Here is a 21,831-nt window from a genome sequence, read left to right on the forward strand (position 1 = left end):
CAATTAGCAATACGTTTTTAGCTAGCGCCCGACTAATGATCTCACCAAAGAGTATGATAGTATAATATTTAATTGCTAGCTATATTATCCCATCAATTGACATTAATCCCAGACAGCTAATACCCAACAAAGCAGTTTTCAGTGAAGGTATTCAAATATGCTTTGAGCTTTATGCTTACAGAGAAATCTTCTAATAACTGTCTGTAAAGTTGGAACAGATTTGTATGAGAATTTTGGCATTTGTCAAGCCCCCTTTTAGAGGTTGGCTGCACCTAAATAATTTCAATATACGCTTTCATGTATCTTTACTTGACTACATTCATCATTCTATTCGCTTTTTTGGCCACATGTTCGATTTTGTGTCAACAACATAGCCGCTGTGTTACTTGAGGAAGCACACTCGTCACCTTTTATTACTTTTTCTTACTGTGCCTCTATTTCTTTTTATCTCACTTTTTCTGTCTCGCCCAGCCATTATAAATCACGTGTCAGGTAAATGCGGAGCAACACTCCTTCATTAAGTTAATAACAGTTTCCACAAGTACAAAGTGAAATTGTGAAATTCCGTTTCACAATTTTCAGTTACACTTTTGTATCACACAGACACACACACACACTCACACCCATACATACGACGGAGCATTTCCATCTGGTCCCGGAAAGAATTCAAACTGCAACATACGGTGCTGTAATTTGCCAACGCTTGCCTTTTGATTTCGCAGCGGTTTTGTTTGGTTTTGAATTACAATCGCCATACACCCCCATCCCCACCCCCACCCGCATTCGCATCCGCACCCTCGACGCGACCTCGCCCTCACGACATTTAGCCCGACCGAGCGCCACTTGCTTGTCGGATTGTGTTTTACATCTTGATTATCTTCCGCTTGTTTATACTATGCACACACAGATACACACACACACGCGCACACAGATACACACCCCAGGCCAAGATATGCACCCCCATCCTGGCATCGACTCATGAAAAGCGAAATAGCATTTCTATTCAAATCCATTCAAGGATAAGAAGTCAATCAGTCTTCAAAGTGTAAAGGATTTTGCACTTTGTCAAATTCAAATTCCGAACAAATCCCGCACAGCGCTTCAAGTCGTTGGCTGTTGTTGTTGTCTTTGGCTTATGAATCCGACAGAGGCTGGGGAGCAGAGCTTGCCATGAAAATGTAATCCGGCCGCGTTGCGCCATATTGAAGGTGAAACAACCCCAAGACGTTCGACAAGGAACACAAAATTGAAACTTTTGTCCTGGCCTCCTGTCTGCCGAGGCGTTTGCTTGACACGTGGCCAACCAAGCCCACGCGAGTCGGTGTTCGGTGAAAGGAGAAGCCACCAGCAGCTCATTCCTCAATTACCCTTTCGACAAGCGTTCGTCGTCACATTATCGTAATCGCATCCTAATTGCGAGAAAATTACGCCCACGTGCTGCTGATGTAACCCGATCGCCACTGGCATCAAAGGATGTGGAGATGTGGCAGTCCAATGCCGTTGAAAGTGAATCTCTTGCTGCTGATTGCAGTGTTGCGAAAAAACGTGCCACAAAATGTATGCCACCGTACCATACCACACACTGTTTCGTCTTTAACTTTTACCTTTCTCTCTTATCGTAAATTATTCCCTGCGAACAGAAACTGAACATTATATTCTGGCGAACTGTAAAACGAGAAGACAGTATGCTTCCCTTTGTTGTACAAATTGGCGGTAGAGTAAAGTTCAAATTGGTTTAATGATTTTACAACAAAGTTTATTATTTTACTCCACAAATAAGGCAATAAAAATTCTTCATTAGATTTACAAACAATTTGGTAATACTTTGCTATGAGCTGATAGATGGCAAAAGCAAATTCAAAATTTGTAAACCTTTTGCTACTCCGTGATAGAGGGCGCTTCGGTCCTTCAGTAATGCTGCCACCCTTTTACTTTAAAGTACTGCAGCAGTGTGAGTTTCATTTCAAAAAGCTTTTGTCACACTGTAAGAAGGAACGTTTCAATCGAAAATATTAGTATGACGTTTTCCATGCAAATGAACCAAACATACTTAATTTATGAAAATACTTTTCTACTTGGCCGTGGCAATGGTAGCTTCCGACGGTGTATCCGATGATTTTTCGGCCAAAACGAAACGCCATAGCAGCGGCACGAGTACCGCTCCCAGCATATGTGCCACAAAATAGGTCCACATGCCTTTAAATTCTAATTGTACGACTCCTGGAGCAAAAGTGCGCACAAAGTTCATGCTGCTACCAGTGTACCGGTGCTGTAGAGAAAATTGTATATAAATGCCTGTACCCTCCATTATCATCGTAATACTACTTACTCCGGCGTAAAAAAGTCCTGCAATCACGAATCCAACACGCACAGAGAGCGAATCGAATCCACCGGCATTTCGTTTATCCCAAATGGAACAAAAGGTTAATAGTAGTATCGATATTAGCATGAACTCCACCAATAACATTTTCCATTCCTTGACGCCTCCTGTTACGGTCAAGCAAATGTCTCCACTAAACCGAGGAGTTACTGCATAGGCCAAGCCGAAGCCCAGAAAGGATCCAAGAAACTGCATTAAAATGTACAGCAGCATCAATGCCCAGTCCATGTGTCCAAGTATTGTGGCGCAGATAGACACCGAAGGATTTACGTGTGCCCCACATAAGAATGCAAAAGTGTGCAGGACTATAGTGTATACGAGACCCCAACCAATTCCAAGCTCGTCGCCACGTATTCCAACGCTCAGAGTGCATCCCAAGGCCAAAAGCATGGCGGTTCCCGTAAACTCGCAAAGGAGCTTGCGAAACAGCTCGCGGTCACATTTTATCTTACCCATATTTTAGAGAATTTAACTAACTTTACACAATTTTTAAGCAGAAAAGTTTGAACAGATTGTTCAACACATATGAACCGTTTTCCAAAGCCTTCTAGGCCGTTGATGGGGCCTCTGAAACTGTAGACTTATTTCCATTATACACATAAATGAAACGCCAGGCGAGTGCTAATAGTATAGCCGTTACGGGGGGCACAACCATGTAGATATAGATGAAATCGAAATCCTCACTCATAACTGCTGGCACTAAGGACCGAAACGGATTCATACTAGGTCCAGTACTTGTTGCCTTCAGATTATAAATGGACACAACATTTACCTAAAATTCGTATTCAAATATCTTTTTATTTAATTACTTACCCCAATTATATGGCAGGCGGTCACCACTAAGCCAATGCGCAACGAGATGGACTCCGACAACAATTCGTTGCTTGGATGCCAAGATGCACACATGGCGAGCACCCAAGCGCCTGTCAGATACGCTTCTATCAATAGGGCCTTCCAGAAGCGAAAACTACTTTCGTGAAAGGAAGCATTGCAGAAACCAGTGGTAGACTCCTGGAAGGCATAGGCAATAAAAAAGCCAACCGTAGAGCCCAGAAACTGCATGAGTATATATATGAGGCCCTGCACGATCTTGACCTGCTTTAAGATCATAGACGCTATTGAGATGCACGGGTTGATGTGAGCCCCGGACACTATGCGGAATATCTGAGTGGCTGCAAGCACAGAACAGCCCCAAGAAAATGCCACTCCCAGAGAACTCGGAAATAACAACGTCCTTTGTGTGCTACCAAGACATCCAACAAATTGCACTATTAGACTAGCCAAGAACTCGCCTAATATGGCAGCAATCAACTTTTTGGTCACTTTCATTTTACCAAGAATTTGAAAACAAAAAATTACCAAATAAACGTTAACAAGAAATTTTATAAATATGACAATACTCAAACAATTTGAAATTGGTTTCAAAATCAAAACACTTCATCTACATACAATATTTAGAATTTATCCTGTCCCAGCCCGATTTCTCAATCCAATAAGAGAAAACGGATTTGCCAAAAATCGATGTTCCGCCGTTTTAGTTTAGACGGAGCTAAGCAATGTAACTCTTATCCTCCTTTATTGCTTCTAGGTAGGGCAATGAAAAAAAAAATGCTTGCTCTTATGAAAAATATAAATAATAATATGCCAAAAATATAAACAATAATAAATAATACAGATTTAGTGAAAATCATTTAAAATATTTCATCTTGTTTCTCAACCAGTTTTCAAATCTAGCTAAGTCTTCAACCTAAATTAAAATTTGGCACCGGGTGGCAGCACCAAATGGACATAACGCTGCTGTGCAACACTGAAACCGTTACTTCACCAACGAGTAAGAATCAACCCCGCAATGGCAAACAATTCAATTACGCTCAGTCCGCAGTCGTCGGTTTTGCCAACTAAACGTGCTTCTCATTGCTCGCACCCGTGCTGAGTGCTATCCATTTTTATTTTCCTATTGCATATTCCTGATGAAGTGTCGGCGCTCGTCAATTACAATAGCTTAGGCACAATTTATAGCCTTTGCCCGCTGAAAGCTGAAATCTGAAAGCTGCATGTTGCGCTACAATTTCTGCAACGGAATTGAAAAATTACACAAGTGCTTTCCCAGTCACACTAGTGGAAACAATTGGAGGAGATTGGCGCGCGTCGCACTCAAACTACGGGAAAAACGCTAACCATCAGATACTTTGTGTTTCGGTTTGCATTCAATTATTCAGAAGCAACAAATGACGTGACATTGAGAACCTTGCGCCAGACCCCCGTTCACACATAGACCGTAACGCACGGCCATTCAAAAATCTCTCTGTAACGCTATCGATTTTCCGTTACATCGTTATACACACACACTGACCGAGTTACACACTTCACGCCCGCCAGCACACCCCCTGCCCAACAGGGTGCGTGCGTGTGAATGTGTGTGTGTGTGTGTGGTCACACATAGTGAAAGTGAACCAAAATAATTTTGAGCTTTTTCAACGCAACTCGGAAGGCGCAAACCGAACACTTTCTGCTTTCGACCACTCACAACGTTAAATTAAAGGAGCACTCGTATCTTTCTTGAACACATTTCGCTAATTACCGGCAATAAAGGGCAATTGAAGCATGATTTATTTGGCACTGATCAAATACGGACGGACCCAAATATTAGGTGAGTTAACACTCCAGCTAATACTGATATGTAAAACCGTAGAATATGCACACACTCGTATTCTCAACTAGTGCAGTTTTTTTATGCGTATTCTTCTACACTCACCAGTTACTGTAGTGTGGGCAAGTCGAGCTCAATTAGTTCAATTTATTTTTAATCCGCGCGCAACGTAAAAGCAAAAATGAGAAACAGAAACACAAAAAAAAATTGCGCATGTCGTTTATTGTGCGCTAATTTACTTTTCCATTTCAAGCTTAATTTTAATACTTATGCTCTCCTCTCCTCACTCCTCTCACCGGCCCCAACAACAGGGACACAATTGTAAATAGCATCAACAGTAAGCAGTAACAGCAGCAGCGGCAGCGCCAGCGACTGGCTGGAGATTGACGTAGGAGAGGGAGAGCGCGTAGTCCGTTTATAAACGACCACTTGTCCAGCCTGGTTCGGCTTGTGCGATTGTGTGGTTGACGTGTGTGTGCTTAGAAACGTGAGCGATCTCGATCCTCATCCCCCACCGTAGCTGAACCATTTGTGAGCCTTCGATATGGCAGGGCAATGGCTACTGGACCACAGGGCGCTGTGCGGCACGATCTGGTGCCTACTGCTGGCTCAAATACTCGCCCAGAGCACGCCTCAGCAGCAGGTTTGTCCCGAGCAAGGCGACATCTCGCCCTGCATATGCACGGTTAAGAAGAACGGCCTCGATATTCTGTGTGAGACAACTGATCTGGCGCATATTACCAAATCGATGGGCACGCTTAAGGGCAAGAGTCCCATAATATTCTACCTGAAGCTACGCCACAACAATCTGCCCAAGCTGCAGGGCTTCGTGTTCCTTGCTCTGGACATACGTCACTTGACCATCCACAATAGCAGTCTGGCAGCCATCGAGGAGAACGCACTTAGCTCGTTGGGTAAGCTTCCCGTCCTAGCTTGGTCGATCATATTAACATCATCTTTTAACATTCCAGGCAAGGGCCTCACACAACTGGATGTTTCACTGAACCAGATGAAAACTGTGCCGTCGCAGGCGCTGCAGCATTTGTATCATTTGCTAATTTTAAATTTGAATCACAACAAGATCACTGTCATACACAACAATGCTTTCGAGGGACTGGACACCTTGGAGATACTCACACTTTACGAAAACAAAATAACTCAAATTGACCCCGAAGCTTTTCGCGGATTGGAAAAGTAAGACTAGCAGCTTGAGACCGTAGTCAAGACACTTAACAAATATTTGTTCATATTTGCAGAAAACTTAAACGCCTGAACCTCGGTGGAAATGACCTGACTAGTGTACCCCAAAAAGCGCTGTCCATATTGGACACACTGAAGAAGCTTGAGATACAAGAGAACAAGATTCGCACAATTAAGGAGGGTGATTTTGCCGGTATGTTTCGGTTTATTATGTTTTTCACAAACAAGACTCCTAAAGCAATGCATGTTGCCTTGATAGGTCTGGAAAACTTGGACTCTTTAATATTAGCGCATAATATGATCACAACCGTGCCTGCAAATGTGTTTTCCCATCTAACCCTGCTGAACTCCTTGGAACTGGAGGGCAACAAGATCAGCATTATTGATAAGGATGCGTTCAAGGGCCTTGAAGGTAATTATTAACAGCTGTCTTTTGATGTGATATTGGTTCAACATCGTTCGATATTTGTCGATCTATATCAGTGAAAATAAAATCGAACTATGTATATCATTAATATATTGTATTATCAACTATAAACGCAACAAAAAGGCTTTCTAACAATATCATGTAAAATCAAGCAATATTTTTAGCAATTCTTTATCTCAAAGCTAAGCATTTAATTAGTATAAGCAAATACAATTATAGCTATGTTTTTCATAAAATGAAATGTATTTGTTTAAGCTTCATTCACTGAAAAATAATTGTTTGATATATCAATTAATTATGAAGTATGTAGAACAATCTTCAATATGAAATCTACATGTGTATATCTGTGCTTACAGAGAATCTGCAATACTTGCGTTTGGGCGACAATAACATAAATGCCATACCCAGTGAGGCGCTGCGACCACTGCATCGTTTAAGGCATCTGGATCTGCGGAACAACAACATAAATGTACTGGCCGATGACGCCTTCACGGGCTACGGGGACTCGCTGACTTTCTTGAATCTGCAGAAGAATGAGTAATTCAGTTGCATTTGGCAAGGCACATTGTGGAAATGACCTTCTAAAATTTGTTACTCTCTTGCAGCATTAAGGTCTTGCCCAGCATGCTCTTCGAGAATTTGAACTCGTTGGAAACATTGAACATCCAGAACAATAAGCTGCAACGCATTCCACAGGATCTAATGGAGCCTGTGATCGATACGCTGCGCATTATCGATATAACTGGCAAGTCATGCGTGTTTTGGGAAAGGGATCGTGAGTCTTTTATAAAGCTTTTGAATCTCTTACAGACAACCCACTGAACTGTTCATGCGAGTTGACCTGGTTCCCCAAGCTGCTGGAGGATCTGAAGAACAAGGATGATGAAATGTCACAGAAAAAGAAGCCACTGTGCCACATGTCGCTGGACAATCGCGAATACTTTGTGCAAGCGATGCCCATCGAGAAGATGCACTGCGCCGGCCTCAATGTGAGTCCCTCACCCACGAGCGGAGGTCTCATGCGGATTCTGCAAGTGAACATTTTGGCCCAAGTAGCCATGTGTAGCATGGCGTTTCTGAGTAGCGTTTAACAAGCCCCTGAAGCATCCGCTTTTCCACTCACATCCGTATTCGTGTTCGAAATTCAAATCCGCAGCGGGCACTAGAGAATAGTTAGAAACGCATTTCGGAAGCGCCGCCTTTCTCGAGGCGATTAGTTCCCTGTGAGCTACACATATTGTTAGACATAGTGATAGTTAGTCGGAACGGCTGTGCTGTTCCAACACAAACCAAAGATCCCGAACATCCCCAAACCAAAAAACAAAAACCAAAGATCTTTTGTACGCCTACAAAATTTGTTTTCTGTGTTGTTGTATTGTGTTTTTTTATAGATTATAGAGAATCCGTGAATTATGCAACTCTGCCAATTGTTAGACTCAAAATGCACGCTTTAGGAATGTACAACCAGCGACCTACAACAACATCAACCACAACAACAATGTCTAAACGAACAGCAATTAAAGCAACAACAATATCACCCGCAAGTGCCCAGTTGAAACCCCCAAGCAAATGAATTACACCCACCTTGTTGAACTTGATGCCACACGCACATCAACAATACCAACAACAACAACAACTACAACAAAAAACTACAGAAACAACAACAAGAACAACAAGAACCACAACAGCAATACACACGTTAAATGCATAGTAGCCCGGCGCACTGCATTTGCTAAACGCATCTAGAACAGTCTAATAGCCGTTAATCGTTAATGTTACCTCTATTCTATACGAGTGTCACACAAAAACACAAAAACAAGGATGGGGCATATCGCAAGCCCTCACCTAGGCATAAGTAACTGAAATCCCAATTGAAATTGTTAGCAAAGGGGTTAGAGAGAGTCCAAACAACAGAGAACAAACAAAGAACCTCACTGAGAAGTGAAAAACAAAAACACTAACCGAAACGTAAACATATCTACTTGTAGAGAAGCGAATTGTTATTAATATTAAGGAATAAGGAAATTGAAATTGTAGAGTGTATAGTTTGTATGCGATCGTATTCATCGATGCGAATAGTATATACAATATTTTTAGCTCTACCACCATATCTGGGTGTATGTCGTTGTCGATGTTGTGAGATACAATCATTATCAATTTTATTTGTTTTCCATTTGTTCAAGTTTTTTAAAAGCTTATGTGCGTACCTATTAAATAATTTTTAAATAATCCTAATATTATTGGCAAGCCGATACACAATTGTATTTACATACATACTATATGTTGATCCCAATGTGGGATATCCTTGAAATGTGTACGCGTTCAAACGAGACGAACATTTGCATCAATCACCAAGAACTGATTATCGAATAAGTAGTTTGTACTCTTTATTTGCACTATATACCTGAGCAAAAAGGGACCCACCAAAGTCCCCTCAAAAAATGACATGCATATATACACACACACACATACACACACAAACATACCCATAACTATGCCTAATCAAGCAAACATATCAATTAACTAACTATCGCAACATATCAAGAGCGCCAAAAGTTGGACTCGCAAATATTTTATAGATTTAAATTTACTTACTTGTACATCTTGAAGCATGTGAATATTTTGTGGTAATAGCAAAAGCAAAACCCAATGTTTGATATTTACTCAACTAAAGTACCATTTTTGAAGTTCTTTTTTGTATCGAATCGTATTGTAATTGTATTAAATTTGTATTTGTATTTGTATCAACTAAGTTATAAAGCTCTCGCATTAGGTACGAGTAGTGTAAGTATACTATTTAGTCGAGCCCCATTCACTGCACGCCAGTAGGTTCGGTCAGTTAGCCACTGGTGGGCACTGAAGAAGGCGTCCCCACCAAACCAAACCAAACCATTTGTGAAACTAAGTACGCGTATATTTACGAGTATCTGTACAATATTAAAGACAGGAGACACACACACTGCAGCTAATATTTTCAAAAGAATGTGCTAAATTCAAATTCGGGTCAGTTTTGGCAACAGCTGTTCTTTTCAAAATATTGCAACAACACAAGCGAGCAATAGATAAATGCTTCGATGGCGGAGCGTGTAGAAAACCAGGTACATCAGTGATCGGTGGATGGCGAAGCTTGGGCCTAGCCGAGGGCCGAGCACTGAGATACACTCCCGTACCCGTACGTATACAATAAAACAACTATGTTTTTCAGCCGAACAACTCTCGAAATAATAAAAAATCATATTGGTTACTAAACGGCATATGTTTTTATTCGGATATGAGTATAGCTTTTTCAGTCATATAGCGCGACATTGGAAGTAGAGTGTCTTGGGCTGCAGGAAGCCATTGAAAGGACTGGCCACGGGCACCGTGTATGCCCCCATGTTTGGAAAACCGAGCAGATCCCCTCTATTTAAGTTGGGCAAATAGAGTTCCTCCGAAATCTGGGCAATTGGTAAATTCAGAGCTGGAGTTATCCTTTTTACAGCTATTCTATTCTCTTACCTTATCCAGCGCATCACAAGTGGGTCCCCATATGAGGGTCTTAAACATTGGCAAGTCAGTGTCATCATCCTATGGAATAAATGTATTAAGTACCATTCGTTTTGTAATAATAACGAAACCAACCAAATAGTGCTGCGCCGTCACCACCTGGTGGTCGTAAAGTATGCAATTGAAGGAGCCGTACACCCCGTCGTTTAGATAGTACATAATGGTGTCCAACTTGCCGTCCTTGTTTCGAACTTCGCGCTTTGCATGGATCTTGCACACCAGTGTGTAGGCCGCGGACACAAAGAAACGTCCGGGCTCCGATATTATTTTTATTGACTCTTCGGGAAAATGTTTTTGTACAGCCTGGTCCACAATGGTCGCTATCTGCAAATAAATATTTTGACAAATAAATATATTTTGGGAAAATAATGCAAAATCGAATCGGCACAAGAAAGAGAGTTCTTCAAGTTATTATTCTTTTTAGAGAATTGATATTGGACGTACCTCCTTAAAGTTGTCATCGTTGTCACCAGAAAAACCGCCGCCTATGTCCAGCAAATCCATATCGTATCCCAGCAACTCTCCAAACTTAAAAATATTTTTGGCCGTTTTAATGGCGCGTTCGTAAGCCGGAAAATCGCTACAACCGGATCCCACGTGGAAACTAGTGCCGGTAACCTATTTTACAATGCTTTAATGATTGTGTTGTTTATATATCAGATAGAAATCTGACTCACATTTAAGTCTAGACTTTTTGCCAGCAGCATCAATGTTGAGACGTCTTCGGAGCCAAACTTATCTCCAAGAGGGCATTGGGCGGCCTTTGCCTCGCTACGAAAACGTACCACCAAGCTGCGAATTAGGAAAATAGGGCAGATAAGCTATACTCAAATCGGAACTCAGTGATGTACTACTATATAATATATTAGATGATGACGCACTTTGAAGAGGGATAGTGTTTAAAGAGCTTGTAAATCTCAAACTCATTGTCCACAGTGCCGGTTGTTATTCCTTGCTGTTGTGCGTACTCCAAATGGCTAACAGGCTTACAGGGATTGGCAAATATAATCCGCTCGGGGTCCACAGCCATGCTAAGCACCTGCAGATATTTCAAAAAATATCATATATTATACAACAAATTCCCATTACTTAATGCTACCAACCTGCTTGATTTCATTTTTCGACGCACAATCGAAGCCAACACCCAAGTTGGCCAGAGTTTTTACAACCAATGGGTCGTCATTGCACTTGACCGCTGCATTAATATTCAGAAATGAGTTTACTTAAAATCACTAAATCGTTTAAATAGTGTGTGTTGAATTGCGTACCAAGCTGAGTCGATATAACGATAAGATCAAGCCAAATAAATGTAGGGCATCGTATTTAAATCGGGCTCAACTGATTGAAATTAAAATTGAATATTGTACCAAAGTGGTCTTTTTTTGCGAATCGCGATTAGTACAGGGTGCGCCATCTTTTATGACGGTATGTAAATATTGAATAACTTTGTCATTAGTGAACCGATTGACTTGAGTAGACCAGTGTTCAAAAATTCGTCTGAAGAAATTGTATAGAACCAAATTAAATAAAAATATCCCATACTTGGTTATTTTCAAAGATATTCAATGTTTACATACCGACATAAAAGATGGCGCACCCTGTAGCTTTAGAAAAATTACATATTCAGTTTGATTTTTATACTGAACACAATTTTATGACATTTGTAATAGGGGGAAGAGTTTTGTTTAAGAAATGTTTATGCACATAGTTGCTGATTTAATTTGCAATCTTTAAGCAAATCGTTGGCACACTAATTGAGTTGTTTTTATTCAAATTACGAAAATCTAAACATTCATTCAAAAATTACATATTCAGTTTGATTTTTATACTGCACACAACATTTCATGAAAATTTGTTATCGATGGCAGAGTTTTCTTTAAGAAATGTTGCTGATTTAATTTGCAATCTTTAAGTAAATCGTTGTCACACTAATAGAGCTGTTTTAGTCAAAATCACGAAAATCTAAGTATTCATTCATTTAGCCTCGACTTACCATAGTAGGGTGTTATGCGAGGCAACAGGCTTTGCCAGAGCTGATACTTTCGCTCAATTCCGCTGAGATCACATATGTTTAGGGCCTCATCCATGCACTGCAGATTGGTCTGCTCTATAATCTGTTTAATGTCGAGGACATTCTCGTAGTAGTTTATTGTGTAATTCTCGCACATTTTCGCTATAGATTAGGGGGCTACGGCAACGACCGCAATGCTGACTGATCCCAACTGGACTGAGTGGCAAGAGGGCCGCTTTATCTGCCTTCCACGTATTATCAGCTACAAGTTGAACGTCGGGTGAATTATAATCGTGTGGGCCGCGCACACACACACACAAATTTAAAGATCGAATTGGAAATTGGAACAGACTGACGCAACATTTAGACGAAACGTGGACGACACCCGCTTGGGCAGCTCAGGACCCCATGCCTTTGTCCATGTCCGTCCCATGACCATGCCTGGAAACAATAAGACACTAATTAACGGCAAAGGTCAAGCGGCGACCGTTACAATTTCCCAATCACAATTCGAACAACTCATAAAGTAGACGCGTAGTGCGGTGGGTGTTGGCGCGATATTTGCCAGCGACATTATTTACAACCTACAATATTTGGCATCGTAAATAATTCAAAATGCGAGGCGGCGCATGTAAAACTAATAAAATGTAAATTTTCTACAACGACTTGAAAAGGGCCATAAAACGTGCATAATCGACACTTTGCAGGACACTTCAAGTCTGTCACACCCCGCGACCGCTGCATAATTGCCCGCAACAATACACACACTTACACATATACTCGTACACAGTGCATTTGAGGGTTGGGTTGGGTTGGGTTGGGTTGATTTGGTTCTGCCTCGGGTCGAGCGTTGATGACACTTGGCCAGGCAATGAGCCAGCAATTGCTCTCGACCGCAACCCCACACCACGGGCAGCAGAACTGACACGTTTCAGCGCTCGGCAATTAAAAATTAAAATCAAACTCTCGAAATCGATATCGTGTGTGCATCAATCACCGGTTAAATGGCCGAAGTTGTGCGCGCCTCATCAATACTTGTACATCATTGATACTGATACACGAATTCGGATCCATTGATTCAGAATTGAGGATGCACCCTTTAACCAAGCGCTTGTAAAAAACTGACAACTGTCAAAAATATTGAGCGATTGTTCTGAACGCTTGCCAAAAATGCATCTTGTCACGGTCAGGCTTTAAGATCTGCCAGCCACGATTCGTACACTCATTGCAATCAAATGCACTTCATATCTACACATTTATTCGAAAGTCCCAATCCCAATTGGCTCCGAGTGTCATCATTCATTGCGTTCGCAGTTTAACCGGAAATCTAGCCACGAGACAGAAATCATTGTCGGAACCATCATCCTTCCCATGTTCGCGCACTTCACTTTGAGTGATGTGACAAATTCGACAAGTTGCCGAGTTTCGAGTGTGGAGTGCTGAGTGTCGAGTGCGTACTCCGAGACTGTTTTTCATTATGTTGAGGTAAAAGTAAAGGGCAATGGCAAATTGAAAAACTGGTTTACGAGTAGTACACTAAGTTGCACTTAAATCATTTTGTAATTAGCTTTAAATTTAAATGAAATTGTCATTAATTATTTACGGCATTTGCATTAAAAGCTAGCCAGACATTGTAGTTCCCACAACAAATGGCGTTCAGCTGATTCTGAAATTCAGACGAAATGTTTCATGACTGAAAATACAACCTTTTACTTAAACCTTTTAAAAATCTGTTCATTGGATATAACATTGATATTATTGACAGACTAATTACATAGCAACAACCCGAAAATAGAGTTGAAGAGTTCAGGTTTGTAAACTTGATTGTTAATTAGTTGTGGAAAATAAAACTTGGGTTCATTTCTAATTTCAAACCCATTTCAGAAGACATATTTCCTGAAGCATTTTTAGCATACTAAATTTCGGCTAATACTTAATGTAAGAATACTTTTTGTTATATCATATTTGTAATTTAAGTCGTTAATATTAAACTTTGGCGTCGAGATTAATCAACTATTGATTTAAACTTAATGCAGGAATACTGATTGTAATTTTATTTTTGGTGTTTTTTAAACTGTAACACCCTCCAACATCATTTATTCCGCAAAGGTTTTTGCTTTTTATTTAATAGTAATTTATTGAGCAAGCCGGATCAGGCCACTATATTCCATTTCGTAATATCTAACTATCGGCAGTATTCAATCAAATAAGAGAGTGTACATGTAGAGAATTTGTAAAATATGACAACAAAAACTCAAAGTCGACACCAAATTATAGTATATACAAGTATGGTAGATATCTTTGTATAAACAACTTTTTTCTATGTGGGTATATTGAAACCACATAAGAAATTTGAAAATTTGCAATGATTTTGTAATACCTTATTATATGTTATTTAAAAACAAATATAGCTATTTTAACATTCATAATCAACTTTAATCTCGAACATAAAAAGTACACTGGCGCCAATATTATTCTATACTGATCTTAAAGATAAAATCACACATTCCAAATAATATTGGAGTTTAGTCTAAAGCCGCATCGAATAAATATAAATATTCAATTTTCTACCTTAGGTTTCTGAATAACCCTTTCTAAATTGAAAATGAAATACAATACATTAAAGTGTTAAATGCTTATATTTGTGAAGGCCCTTTCTTAAAACGTTTAACAACAATTACTTAAGGATATTCGTAAATATAAATACATAAAGAGCGTCACTTTTGATGGCAATCCAAATAAATAAAAAAGAACAAAAGCTTATTTCAACCTGATATGGGGAACGAAAGCGAAAATCGGAACGGAATGGCTGCGTCATAGTTTTCCAATAGCTGTAGAAATGAAAGCAGATTAGACTGGTTGTTAGTATAATATTTGCAATTTATTGTAAATGGATTTTTAATAATTTAATTGCAGGTCCCCTTAATGGACACCCATTAAGGTGGTTCTGATTTATTTCACACAAATTGGGCCAACGAGCAAAAAGTGCCTAGTCAATGGCCCTGCTGACCTTTCCCATGCATATGTACGTGTATCCGTATAGTATATATTCTGAAGGTACTGGTGGATTTGGCCAACTAAGCGCATTGTTCAAGTGTGTGCGGTAATATGTAAAATTACCGCACAACCACACTTGGCCCAAACACTTGAGCACCACTCAAGTTGTCAAATTAAACATTCAAAGTCTGCGCTCACGATGGCGCCCATCCGGTAGGGGGTCCTGCATTGTAGTTGCTTACTGCGCCTGTGCCGCAGCGGCTCTCACGGAGCAGATGTGCGGGTGTGTGTTAGCATTTTGGCACTTGCAGTTCTTGGCCATGGCTTATGAGTCATGCGGCACACGACCGACTGAGTGCTGCTGTTACTGTCGCCTTACCCGTTGCCTGCGCCTCATCGTCCTTGCCCCACCTGTGTCCACTCACACACACACACACAAGTCGTCGGCTTGTCGACAATCGCCTCTCATGTCGAGGGTTGAATTCAGTTTCGGCTTCAGTTTTGTTTTGTTCAGCCAACAAGCTGCAGCCGCAGTAGCAGGAGCCGCAATGCGTGCGCCCAACACTGTTGTGTGAACTACATTTATCATTATTTACTGCATACGCATACCCACATCCACTACAACAAACAAAGTCAGTAACACAATTTATATACATATAACAACAGCAACAACATCAGTTAAACAAACATTCGCACAGACAGACACACGCACTCCCAACAACAGAAGAAACAAGGCGAGCGAGCTCCGTCGTCATTAGTTGTACCAATGCCATAGAGGAGGGCAGGAGCAGCGAAAAGAAGAGGAGTCGGCGGCATGTCTCATTTACTAAAACGCACCAAGAAGTCCTGTCTCAAGGTGAGTGTCATCATCGATGTGCCGTCATGTTAGCATACACCCATACGCGTATATCTATATCTATATCTAATGGGGTGCGCGAAGGGCAGCCGAAATCAATAACATCGATTGCCCCGACTGTTCAGTAAATAATTAAGTTGTAAATATAAAACTTTGGCGCCGAGCTTGGGCGCCGAAACGCGGCCGTTTTGTAGGAAAATCCGAAAATAAACCCTGCCAACGAACGTTCACTTGTTGTTACTAACACGCGCATTTCTACGCGTTGCCTTCCATTCCTGTACCCTAGCTTTTACAGAGAGTATCTATTAAATTTCAAGTGCATATGACGACTTGAAGACAGGAGGGTGTAAGCAAGAACACATCGAATGAATGTCGAAATTATATAAGGACCTGATTCATCATATGTAGAGTGTAGTGTATTTTTTCCTTCCTAACTTTCATGTAAATATAGCCTCGTTCTTTTTATGTTAATCTTGTAACGTATTATATAGTTTTCTGGTTTTCTATATAGTGAATAATTATACAGGGTCAATAAGCTTGCTTATATAAAACATAATTATCATCAGAAATTATATACTATAGTTTCAGACTATGACCGTTCGTCTAGATGAACACTTGGATTTTGAAAACGTTCGAAAACTCTCCTAATCTCTGTGAAACAGGAATTTATTCCTTTACCCCCTCTCGCCAAGCAACTTTTCACCTTCTACAGAAGTGTGTCAGTACTGTCTGCAATTTCAAAGAAAAATATAAACTTGAATATATTTTTGGAGTCGGAGGTGATTCATTCGGGCCATTACATTCATTTGCAGAAATCGTATGTACCTTATGTTCTTCGGTTAAGAAAACACTACACTGTTCTTAACTCAAAATGTCTCCCAGTCTCAACATTGCAATGGGTAAATTGTATTAAAACTTACCGGCTTACTTGTTTACTAGTTATAGTTACAATGTCAATAGGGTATACTGTGTTCGGATATGCTTGAATATTGGTTCACTTCAATAGACACTAATGCACTACATACGTAATTTATTGATTTCCCCTTAGTTTCTGCGCAAAATATCGACATCAAAGCAATTGTTTGTGCAACGCCTGGAGGAGGACGATATATCCAGCAACTGCAACATTGAACCGGCCGCGGACACTTGCAGCTACGAAGGCTTTGCCGATGACGCGCACGACAAGCAATACGAGGCTCAGCGCTATGGTAAAAGCAATAACAACAACACGTCAAGCCCCCTCAAAACCGGGCAATGCTTCGCGCAAGTACAGGAAGCAGCAGCTCCGGAGCAGCAGGCGGAAGATGTCGAGCAGTCGGAAGAGGTAAAGCTGGAAGAGAACGAGGAGAACCAGAACGGACATGCGATCATCAATGGATTGACATCAAAATTCTTTCTTGGTGCCGATGGCTACGAGTTCCGCAGACTGCATCAGCTACGGAGCGATGCCGCCTCCGAAATTCTCGAATGGGAGCCTGAAACGGACACAGAGATAGAATGTGATCCCATTTATAGCCATAGCCAAGGTGCGACTAATGTGCAGTTCGAGCGGGTGCGATACAAGCAAAACGTCCGCTACTTGCGGCATACGCCATCGAACTCTAGCCTGGATCTGCAACAGCAGGTGGCAGCCAAGCCACCAGTTCCCAACGATAGAGAACGCCAACTCTGGTCCGTTTCCCATCCCTGCAGCGTCAGCTTTGGCTCCAAATTCGATGGCTTATACCACAATGTGGTAATTAGGGAGCCGCCACACGACGACTATCCCATTGTCAAGTGGGATATCAATGGCAACTCCCTGGATGATGAGTATCTCGATGTGAGCACGGACTGGGCCGATTTTGACAACCGTTGGCGTCAGCTCCAGTTGCAGGACAGACGCCCCACACATAACCCCTATTCGCTGAGGTCCAGCCACCAGTCAAGCGCTTGCACTCTGGAGACCTGGATCGATGATGCCGAACCGTTGAGCGGCCTTTTCGATGATCAGCCACACGGCTCGCTACACACCAGTGGCAGCAACAACAACAACAACAATAAGAACACCAACAGCAGTAACCTTTGCCTTAAGAGTTTCTGAGACTCGACAAAAACTCGTGAATGGAAAAGATTGCGTATATAAGTACCTACGCTTATATATTTCTTAGTCTTAACATTTAACTATAGTTGTGAATATGAGATTTTTTGAAAATTATTATAGCGATAACAATGAACCCGAACCGTCTCAAATGCATCTTCTATGTGCGCTACAACAGTTGTCTCAACCAGCCTTTTATTTTCTCGTGCTCCTTGGGATGGCAGCAACAAAAATTCAACAACAAAATAGTAGGTGGAACTTAATGGCCAATAATTTTCATTATGGAAAATTGGTTACAATTTCAAAAATCCATTAAAAAAATGTATACACAATAACAATGCCCGATGTGTGCCTCTCTGGGCAGTTAATGCACTTCAAACGCTTGGGCCTGCGCTTTTTCATAATGCTCGGCCCGGCGGCGCACGGCCCGCACGTGCTGAACGTGCGTGAGAATCGGAGGTCCTTTGACTTTCCCACGCGCCACAGCGACGATTTAGCAGTAGCGCTGGCGATAGCAATAGCAATGGCGCTGGCCTATGACAGTCAGTGCAGGGCGTGGTGGTGCAAGTGGTTGCCGTTCTTGCCGTTGTTGTTGGTGCCTCAGTCCTTCGCAGACTGTGCCGCCAACAAGGGTGGGTGCGTGAGCTGCTTGTCACACGGGAAATAAACGTGTATTTGGCTCGGCTCGGCCTTAGCGCATTTACTCGTACTATATACAACGAATCAACAATTGCCGCTCCGCCACACGACTTGTACAATATTTTATTTTGCTGCCTTTGAAACCTGAGCGACAGCATGCCAAATCAAATTAAAAGCACTTCCCATAATTCTTCCTATTTGCCGCATGTAATCGATAGACTCTCTGCAAATATTTTTTTAAAAATTTGCAAACTAATACTAAAGGTCTTTAACGAAATCTTCAGCGGTGAAAAGGCTAAAACACTTTTTGCAAATGGGCACTTTCCCAGATGGATATTACAAGCAATGTTTATTTGTTTCCACTTTGGGAATTTTTCCTCCTTTTTCCAATGAAATCTTAAACTGTAAACCCGTTTTTAGTAACACTCTTTTTGAATTTGCTTACATTACGGTTGTAGCATAAAGTCGTCTAATGCTCTAGGTTGTAAGCTGGTTTTTATACCCAGTACCCAAAGGGTAAAAGGGTATATTAGTTTTGTGCGAGTGTAAATGTAACACACAGAAGGAGGCGTGGCAGACCCCACAAAGTATATATATTCTTGATCAGGATGACAAGCCGAGTCGGTGTAGCCATGTCCGTCTGTCTGTCCGTCTGTCTGTCCGTCTGTCTGTCCGTCTTTCTGTCCGTCTGTCTGTCCGTCTGTCTGTATGAACGCAAGGATCTCAGAAAGTATAAGAGCTAGAATAAACATATTTGGTATTCACATTCTTCTAAACCCGAGAAAGGAGGAGTTTGTTCATTTTTTCCGATGCACTCTCACTCCCCCGCTATTAGCGATTTTCTATAACTCCCGTAATTCTTGGAATTTTGAACTAAAATTCGGTACACCTAGATAGTAATTATACAAGTATGTCCGTATGCCAAATTTTATTATGATAGATTGATTAGAAAGAAAGTTATAGCCATATAACCAAGCCCAAGCTCTGTCCGCAGCTGTATTTGTTGCTGCTTTGACATAATAATGTAATGCACACATACATATGTACAAGTACACAAACACGAATAGACACGATTCTGATGTAAATGTATGTATGCAAATTTTATATTTAATTTAATGAAGTAATTAAATTTTTTTTTTGTGGGGTGTTACAGGGTATTTAAGGGTTGAGTGCATTCTTTTATTGAAACTTTGTCTCCCAAAAATGCATTTTTATTAAAAACCATTGCATGGAGAGAATACCATTTCCTTGCAAAATAAAGCACGATCGAGGGCAAGAGCTGAATTAAATCGAAATGGTTAAGTACACAGGTAAAATAATGTTTCTTTTCAACAATGTTTTTTTGTTTTTGAGAATTTCAACATTTCTTGTTCCCATATTTTTATGCGTTTACCGAAAGGCAGAAACTGTAGTTCAAGCTAGTATAGCGCGCATGCCCAGAACATGGTAGAGTCCCCACAAAATACTTTTATTTATAGTTATTTATTTATAGTTATTTATAGTATTAAAGCGAGTCACGTCCACTTATATTTAGGAAAGCATCTGGGAATGTATAAGTGTATTTGATATTCCTTTTCTTCAAAATACATGTTTTTTTTTAATGTATAGCCTACTTTAAAGAGTCAGGTCCGTTTGGCTCTAGTTTTCAATCCTTTTAATTTTATCACCCGGCTTGGTCTAGGGAATGCCGTGTCTACAAAGCCAAAGCTGAACAACGGAAGCCAATGATAAATATAGCTAAACGTGCCAGTAATCCAAAAAATCGGCAAGAATTTGTTCCTGCAGCTATGGTTCAAGAGAACATTTCTTACGCAGAGGCGCTTCGTACCCGTACTAGCGTACACAATTCTGATCGGAACTCGGGCTCAAAAAAGGGAATTAATATAGAAAAAAGAGACAACTTGGACATACACAACCAGGAACAGAATTGGCAACACATAAACACAAACCGTAGCACGAGGCTTGAGGCGGCTATTGAGGCCCTCACAGCGAAAGTTGACACACTACAAGCCATGTTTAAGGAACTGCAGGAGACAAATCACTTCCTTAAGCAAATGTGTTTAAGTCTATTGAACGCCAAAAAATGATGACACGCACACTTAGCCTTGGATTGTGGAATGCGCGTGGAATTTCTGGACATGTTGAGGAACTCAAGCAGTTTCTTACAGAACATAACATAGACGTGATGCTCATCACTGAGACTTGGCTACAGGAGTGCATCTGCGTCTATGTTCCAGGCTACAATATCCTCAAAGCAGACCATCCCAGCAACAGACTTAGAGGAGGAGCGGCGATCCTAGTCAAACAGGACATTTCGTACTTCCCTTGTGACCCGGTGAAGACTGCACATGTACAAATGGCTACGATTCAAGTTGCCACAAGCTCAGGAGATTTGGTTGTGTCGTCTCTCTACCTCCCTCCAAAACTTTCATGGTCAGAAGCAGACTTCAGCCTGATATTTAGTAACCTTGGGAATAAATTCATCATTGGAGGAGACTTCAATGCCAAAAGCAGACTCTGGGGAAATTTTAGAGCGGATAAGAGAGGCAAATGTTTGCAGAATGCAGTCCAAAACTCTTCTGCCCAAATTCTTGCAACTGGACAAGCAACACATTATCCTGCTGTAGCAAGCCACACACCCAGTGCTATTGACTTTTTCGTCTTTAATGGATTGCGTCAAGACAGCCTCAAATTAAGAACAGAATTCCAGCTTTCTTCTGATCACCTGCCTTTAGTAGCCACCTATGACTATATTCCGGTTTTAAAGGTACAGAAAGGTCGTCTATTACCACGAGGGGCAGATATAGCTATATTTCGTCGAGAATTGGAACAAGCTCTTGACTTAAATCTGGAAATACTGGTGCCAGGAGACATCGAGGATGCGCATGCGATCTTTCTCAATAAGGTACATGCAGCTGCTCTATGCGCTGCTCCCAATACACTTTCGCATGGATTAAACTCTCAAAACAGACTCCCGCCAGCAATTGAAACTTTACTGCTCATTAAAAGAAGGCTCAGAAGACAATTCTGCCGCACTCGGGATCCAAT

General features: G+C 41.1%; 5 protein-coding genes across 7 annotated transcripts; 2 read left to right on the forward strand and 3 right to left on the reverse strand.

Annotated features, from left to right (window-relative positions):
- Nucleotides 1-1,730: 1,730 nt before the first annotated feature.
- Nucleotides 1,731-2,965, reverse strand: LOC115628598 (lens fiber major intrinsic protein-like). Its single transcript, XM_030524785.1, has 3 exons — nt 2,330-2,965; nt 2,051-2,269; nt 1,731-1,982 (listed from the first exon to the last, which is right to left on the reverse strand). Exons 1-2 carry the CDS (start codon nt 2,834-2,836, stop codon nt 2,072-2,074), a joined length of 705 nt encoding a protein of 234 aa, XP_030380645.1. The 5' UTR covers nt 2,837-2,965; the 3' UTR covers nt 1,731-1,982; nt 2,051-2,071.
- Nucleotides 2,914-3,762, reverse strand: LOC115628586 (aquaporin-like). Its single transcript, XM_030524774.1, has 2 exons — nt 3,194-3,762; nt 2,914-3,122 (listed from the first exon to the last, which is right to left on the reverse strand). Exons 1-2 carry the CDS (start codon nt 3,707-3,709, stop codon nt 2,928-2,930), a joined length of 711 nt encoding a protein of 236 aa, XP_030380634.1. The 5' UTR covers nt 3,710-3,762; the 3' UTR covers nt 2,914-2,927.
- A 503-nt stretch (nt 3,763-4,265) lies between these two features.
- Nucleotides 4,266-9,906, forward strand: LOC115620014 (slit homolog 2 protein). Of its 2 annotated transcripts, XM_030513116.1 has the most exons (9): nt 4,266-5,030; nt 5,342-5,944; nt 6,002-6,224; nt 6,287-6,423; nt 6,490-6,642; nt 7,014-7,194; nt 7,263-7,402; nt 7,468-7,646; nt 8,049-9,906. In XM_030513116.1, exons 2-9 carry the CDS (start codon nt 5,575-5,577, stop codon nt 8,064-8,066), a joined length of 1,401 nt encoding a protein of 466 aa, XP_030368976.1. In that variant the 5' UTR covers nt 4,266-5,030; nt 5,342-5,574; the 3' UTR covers nt 8,067-9,906. The 2 variants fall into 2 exon arrangements, with proteins under 2 accessions (XP_030368976.1, XP_030368975.1); XM_030513115.1 differs by having other exon boundaries at nt 7,468-9,906.
- Nucleotides 9,895-12,415, reverse strand: LOC115620015 (ornithine decarboxylase 1). The gene is made up of 8 exons (XM_030513117.1): nt 12,197-12,415; nt 11,307-11,398; nt 11,085-11,242; nt 10,881-10,995; nt 10,648-10,821; nt 10,279-10,527; nt 10,156-10,224; nt 9,895-10,094 (listed from the first exon to the last, which is right to left on the reverse strand). The coding sequence occupies exons 1-8, from the start codon at nt 12,369-12,371 to the stop codon at nt 9,948-9,950; spliced, it is 1,179 nt and encodes a 392-aa protein (XP_030368977.1). The 5' UTR covers nt 12,372-12,415; the 3' UTR covers nt 9,895-9,947.
- Nucleotides 12,416-15,808: 3,393 nt separating this feature from the next.
- LOC115634094 lies at nt 15,809-18,281 on the forward strand. Of its 2 annotated transcripts, XM_030531651.1 has the most exons (3): nt 15,809-15,843; nt 15,910-16,067; nt 17,116-18,281. In XM_030531651.1, exons 2-3 carry the CDS (start codon nt 16,026-16,028, stop codon nt 18,145-18,147), a joined length of 1,074 nt encoding a protein of 357 aa, XP_030387511.1. In that variant the 5' UTR covers nt 15,809-15,843; nt 15,910-16,025; the 3' UTR covers nt 18,148-18,281. The 2 variants fall into 2 exon arrangements, with proteins under 2 accessions (XP_030387511.1, XP_030387509.1); XM_030531649.1 differs by having other exon boundaries at nt 15,821-16,067.
- The last annotated feature ends 3,550 nt before the right edge of the window (nt 18,282-21,831 follow it).

The sequence above is a fragment of the Scaptodrosophila lebanonensis genome, unplaced genomic scaffold (assembly GCF_003285725.1).
Source record: "Scaptodrosophila lebanonensis strain 11010-0011.00,11010-0021.00 unplaced genomic scaffold, SlebRS2 tig00000001-arrow-pilon, whole genome shotgun sequence".
Taxonomy (NCBI): Eukaryota; Metazoa; Arthropoda; class Insecta; order Diptera; family Drosophilidae; genus Scaptodrosophila; species Scaptodrosophila lebanonensis.